General features: G+C 43.5%; 1 protein-coding gene across 1 annotated transcript in view; it reads right to left on the bottom strand.

Moving 5' to 3' along the window:
* clcn6 (chloride channel 6) overlaps window positions 1-6,039 on the bottom strand; it is a 34,418-nt gene that overhangs the window by 23,663 nt on the left and 4,716 nt on the right. Inside the window, exons 2-6 of the mRNA XM_030139899.1 lie at window positions 3,836-3,895; window positions 3,486-3,551; window positions 1,010-1,075; window positions 855-921; window positions 29-135 (exon numbers count right to left, since the gene is read on the bottom strand). Of these exons, the coding sequence (XP_029995759.1) occupies window positions 29-135; window positions 855-921; window positions 1,010-1,075; window positions 3,486-3,551; window positions 3,836-3,895 (366 nt within the window). The remainder of the gene's footprint in view (window positions 1-28; window positions 136-854; window positions 922-1,009; window positions 1,076-3,485; window positions 3,552-3,835; window positions 3,896-6,039) is intronic.

Consider the following 6,039-nt stretch of genomic DNA (forward strand, 5'->3'; position numbering starts at 1 on the left):
AGACCCAGACCCAGACCCCCAGACCCACCTCTATCAGGACCAGAACACTGGCTATGAAAGTGAAGGTCATGTTGAAGGCCAGCAGTTCCAGCAGAGACAGAGGGAGGCAGCCTTTGACACTGCACTGGTCCACAGCTGAGAGGACCGGGTCAAGGAGCACACACTGGACTAGGACCAGGACCAGGACACTGGACCAGGACCAGGACCAGGACACTAGACCAGGACCAGGACACTGGACCAGGACCAGGACACTAGACCAGGACCAGGATCAGGACACTGGACCAGGACACTAGACCAGGACCAGGACACTGGATCAGGACCAGGACACTAGACCAGGACCAGGACACTGGATCAGGACACTGGACCAGGACCAGGACACTGGACCAGGACACTAGATCACAACACTGGACCAGGACCAGGACACTGGACCAGGACACTGGATCACAACACTGGACCAGGACCAGGACACAGGGACCAGGACACTGGACTGGGACACCAAGGTTATTATCATTAACAAAAACTACTGAAATGACAAAAACTAGAATTGTAAAAACATTTTCGTTAACTGAAATAAATAATTAAGAGAAAAAAGCGATAACTAACTGAAACTGTATTATGTGTTCAGAAAACGAACTAAAACAGATAAAAAAAATGGATAAAATTCCCTTCATTTTCGTTTTTGTCAATATCGGATTAATACAAAATTGATTTATTTCGCTCTAGCAATTTTAGCTAGCAGCACCATACGACCCTTCACAGTCTTCACACTTCGCCTGTTAAATAACAGGAACCATCTTGCACGTTAAAGTTCATTCTTTCTCTTTGGCAGATGTTAGCGGTGTGTTGAAGGATACAGTTTCCGACCACAGTCTGTTTCAGTGTAGAGAAAAGGCGAACGAAGAAATCCACAAACAGTCCGACCTGGAGAAATCACGGGAGGGGGGTTACTGTTCAGACTCAGATGGATTTAAGCCAAACATGTTGAACGGAGAAGCGGTGGAACACGTACCAAACCCACGGTGACTCCGATAGCGAACACCATCAGCCATCGAATCGCTTCATACTTTCTGGCTCTCTGTTGGGAGAAGAAACGAGTGACTTCAGTTCAGTTTATTCGTGTTGGTGTCGCTCTGGAATATGTTGAACTAAGTGACTCACGTCGCCCAAAGCCAGACTCTGTGTCCGGGGATCGGGTCATCCAGCCCCCTGCCGTCGACTGCACCCAATAATTATAATAATAATAATAATAATGGATTGGATTTCTATAGCGCTTTTCTAGACACCCAAAGCGCTTTACATTATTGACCCATTCTTCATTCACTCTCACATTCTCCCTCTGGTGGAGGTAAACTACACCTGTATCCACAGCTGTCCTCGGGGGGGGGCAGACTGACAGAAGTGTGGCTGACGATCTGTGCCTACGGCCCCTCCCACCGCCAAACATTCATACACCAGTGTGGACTGGAGGTAAGGGGGGTGAAATGTCTTGCCCAAGGACACAACGGACTGACTAGGACAGAGCGGGATTCGGACTGCCAACCCTTTGGTTATTGGATGACCCGCTCTACCACCTGAGCAATCCACATTGTACCCGGCCCCTACAGTTCCCTCAGCGGGTGGTGGGTCCACTGGAGGGCGGGCCCACGTCACTCTTTCTAGCGGTGCCAGGGTGGGCCTTGTGGGCAAAGGCCCGGCCACTAGGCCCTCACTTTCGAGCCCCAACCCCAGGCCTGGCTCCAGGGTGGGGCCCCGGCTGCACCGTACCGGGCCACGTCACGGTCCTTGCTGTATTCCTGTCCATAGTGGCTTTTGAACTGCTCTTAGCCTGGCCCGTCACCCAGGACCTGTTTGCCATGGGACACCCTAGCAGGGGCATAAAGCCCCCAAGAACAGAGCTTCTGGGATCATTCGGGCGCTCAAACTCCCCCACCACGGTAAGGGGGCAGTTCAAGGGGGAGTTCATGAGTGAGGGAAGGATGGAGGTTCAGATTGACAGGTGGGTGGGTGCAGCGTCTGCAGTGCTTGTATGGGTCTGTTGTGGTTCAGAAGGAGCTGAGCCCAAAGGAGAAGCTCTGGATTTACCCTCAGTCTACCTTCAGACCCTCACCTGTGGTCCTGAGCTGTGGGTCAGGACCCAAAGGACCAGATCCAGGATACAAGTGGTCCAAATGAGTTTCCTCCGTAGAGTGGGTGGGTCCACCCTTAGGGATAGGGGGAGGAGCTCAGAGTAGAACCGCTGCTCCTCCACATCCAGAGGAACCAGCTGAGGTGGATCAGACATCGGGTTCAGATCCTCCTGGACTCCTCCCTGGGGAGGTGTTCTGGACATGTCCCACCAGGAGGAGACCTGAGGAAGACCTAGGACACACTGGAGACACTATGTCTGTGGGCTGGACTGGGAACACCTCGGGGTACCCCCAGAAGAGCTGGAGGAGGAGTCTGAGGAGAGGGAGGAGTCTGAGGAGAGGGAGGAGTCTGAGGAGAGGGAGGAGTCTGAGGAGAGGGAAGTCTGGGCATCCCTGCTTAGACTGTTACCCCCACAATGCGGCCCCGGATAAGAGGAAGAGAATGGATGGATGGATGGATGGATGGATGGATGGATGGATGGATGGATGGATGGATGGATGGATGGATGGACTAATGCCGTGTTTCCACTACGTGCTATCGACTCGACTCGTCCTTTTTTGCATTTCCATTACTAAAAAGGACCTGGACTCTGGTACCTGGTCCTAGTTTTTTGGTACCTCCTCCTCTGAGGTTCCAGGACTGGGGACCAGATCCTAAAGGTGACACTGTGTAAACACTGCAGACCTCTGATTGGTCAGTGGTGTGTGTGCCCCGCCCTTTTCCAGTAAATCTGTCAGTAGGTGAATCCACATGATGACAGTCTGTAAAACTACACCATGGTTTGTCCAGGAGGTTCAGACGCAAACATTCAGCAGGAGTTTGACCAGACAACAGGCAACCAGTGAGTTTATCAGCAACTGTGAGCAGAGCACACAGAAGGAACGCACCGCATCGCTATGACGACCAGGGACTGGAAAGAGGGAGGATCTGGAATGGAAAGGGTCTGGAATAGGACCTGGTACCAGAGTGGAATCGAGCCGAGCTGGTTCCACGTAGTGGAACCGCAGCATGAGTGGCTAACATTCCTACTTCTCCAGGTACTTTGCGGTTGGCTAGCTGGACACCTGTTGAGAACAAATGCCACTGGAAGCTTTCACCAGACTACCTACGGTAGCCCATAAGTGACAAAAATAAATAAAATAAAAGCGTGGCAGGACTCAGCAAACAGGTCCGTTTGAGAACTTCATGTGGTCCACACTAACACTAAACTTTGATGCCAAGTGGGGGGCCACAAAATATCATCCCGCCGCATTTGGCCCCCGGGTCACCAGTTTGAGACCCCTGCTTTATCCCACGTGTGCTGCCCTTTGGTTTGTCCACCTCAGCAGTGACTCCGCCCACAGTGGGTGGTGCCGTACCTTGTTGTCCATGGCCTCCAGAACCTCCACGTAGGGCTCATTGATGCAGCGGTCGTAGTCCAGGCTCTGCCAAACCAAAGGTGGAACTGTTAGAACAACTGTCAGCTGTGGTCTGGTTCAAATGCATGTGGAACGGACCATCCTCCAAAACAATGTGGAGTTTTACTGTAGTTTATTTATTTGGAATATGAAACAAAACCGAATAAACCCACTGAGTCTGTACGACTGAAATAGATTAGAAGAAAACAAAACAAAAACCTGTACATATACATGAAAACAAAGTGTGACTTTAAACGTCCACCTTTAACCCTTACAGACCCAAATGACCACCTTTAACCCTTAAATCTCACCTCATAGTCTTTCCTCGGTAGGATTTCATCTTCTTCATCTCTGAATTCTCCCAGGATGGTCTGAGGAAAAACAAATATTATTATTATAGTTAATAGTCCATTTACATATATAATTCTGAACAAATCTTATTAGTATTATTATTAATAATAAAGGTTTTTTTCCTCAACTTTACTGTAAATATTTAAGTATACAAAACCTATAAATTTTGAACATACAAACATCAAGATGTCAAAAAGAAAAAGCACTTGAACAAATAAGAAGAAAAAGAAAAGAAGAAAAAAAAAGAAAAAAAAAGCATAGATTTAAAGACACAAAGCAGAATAGACAAATAATAGTATCAAAAAAATAAAAGAAAACATATTTAACAAAAATAAATGCATCAGAGAGTTCAGTCTATTTCATAGAATTCTTTATAAATTGCCAGTGTGCTAGTGCTTTTTTTGTTAAAGGTAAATTCTTAAGATTTAATTTAATATTTTTTTCAAATTCCATCAGAAATATTTTAAAATTTGGGGTGTGTTTTTGGTATATTTATTTTTGTGTATATGAAATTTCAAAAAAAAAAAAAAAAAAAAAGATCAAATTTACAACAAATTCTAATTATGGAATGTCAAAATTCAAAATATGTAATTACATTTGGAGATGTTACAGTTACTTTTTTATGGTACACAGTATAGATATGTTTAGACTAGGAGGGTTATTATTGTTGTTAATTATATAAAGAGAGGGGGTGGAGTTTATAAGTTGTACTTCTCACTCCTTTTCGAATATGTAGTAGTAGTAGTAGTAATAGTAGTAGTAGTAGCAGTAGTCATAGTAGTAGTAGTAGTAGTAGTAGTAGTAGTAGTAGCAGTAGTAGTAGTAGCAGTAGTAATAGTAGTTTTATTTCCAGCTCATAGAATCATCAGATAACAGAATCACACAACATGGTCAAAAATAAAAAAATAAAAATAAAAATAAAATTTTTCTGCACTGGAAAAAGAGTGGGCAGAAGTAGAACTTATTGACTCCGCCCCCTTTATACAAACTAATAATCCAATGAAATCCACTTCCTTTGCTTTGTGAATACACATTTTCCTCTGTATATTACAGTATATTTACAGTTTATATAGTGCATATTTATAACACAAACCCTTCATGTACACTTTTTTAATCACCTCACACACAATCAGATTTACAGAATCAACTGTTTTTAATATAAACTATAATATTTCTATGCACTTTAAATATTTACTCCAAATCCAAGGCTCGGTAAATATGTAGTATCTTCTTATCATGAAAACCAGTTAGCTACAGTTTTATCTTATTTTATGTGTACTTGTATAATGTTCTGTGTTTTGTTATTAGAGTGGATTACTACGTCCTTTTAACCCTTTGATGAATGAATTCTGAGGACTTTAGTCCAGATATGTGTCCTGAGTGTTTTATTCCTCTTTAGGCATGAAAAAAAAAACCCAATATGATTGAGTTTTTTTGTTTGTTTTTGTTTTTTTAAGGAGTTACAAATATGTCCACTCAGCTGGACACCATGTGTTTAACCCTTTCATGCAGTGGTCACTCCAGTGGTCACTCCAGTGGTCAGTTCTTCTCCAGCTGTTCCCTTGTATATTGATGGGTTTGGTAGTTTCACTTCCATATCAGACAACACAGTAGATGATTATGCACCATCCCATAATAATCCACTGCCATTCAGACCAGTACTGTAGCTGCTGCTCTACATAAACCTGATCTGCAGTCACATGACTGAGTGGAAATCAAGTACTAGTTGTTATCAGACTGTAATTAACAGTTTTCTGAAACTTTTTTTTTTTTTTGCATGTTATCTCCATGAAGTGAGTAATAACCGGTATTAGAGTATGTTCAAATGTGAGAGAATATAAGATTAGCTGCATGAAACATGTTTTTAGTTCAGAGTTTTCACAGTTTATCACTTTCTGGTATTGGGTTTTAAATGCATGTTTCTTTGCTTCAAAAATCAAACACATGGTTTCCAGCTGAAAGAGCATTTTTTGTAGCCCCAAAAAAAAAGGTTCATTAAAAGACTTCAATCACTTTGTTTTTTTCATGCCTAAAGAGGAATAAAAACTCAGGAAAAAGAAATCGGACTAAGGTTCTCATAATTCATACATCAAAGGGTTAATTTTTGAAGCAAAGAAACATGGATTAAAAACCTTATATCAGAAAGTGATATGAAAAACTATGT

Source organism: Sphaeramia orbicularis, chromosome 7 (genome assembly GCF_902148855.1).
Source record: "Sphaeramia orbicularis chromosome 7, fSphaOr1.1, whole genome shotgun sequence".
Classification (NCBI taxonomy): domain Eukaryota; kingdom Metazoa; phylum Chordata; class Actinopteri; order Kurtiformes; family Apogonidae; genus Sphaeramia; species Sphaeramia orbicularis.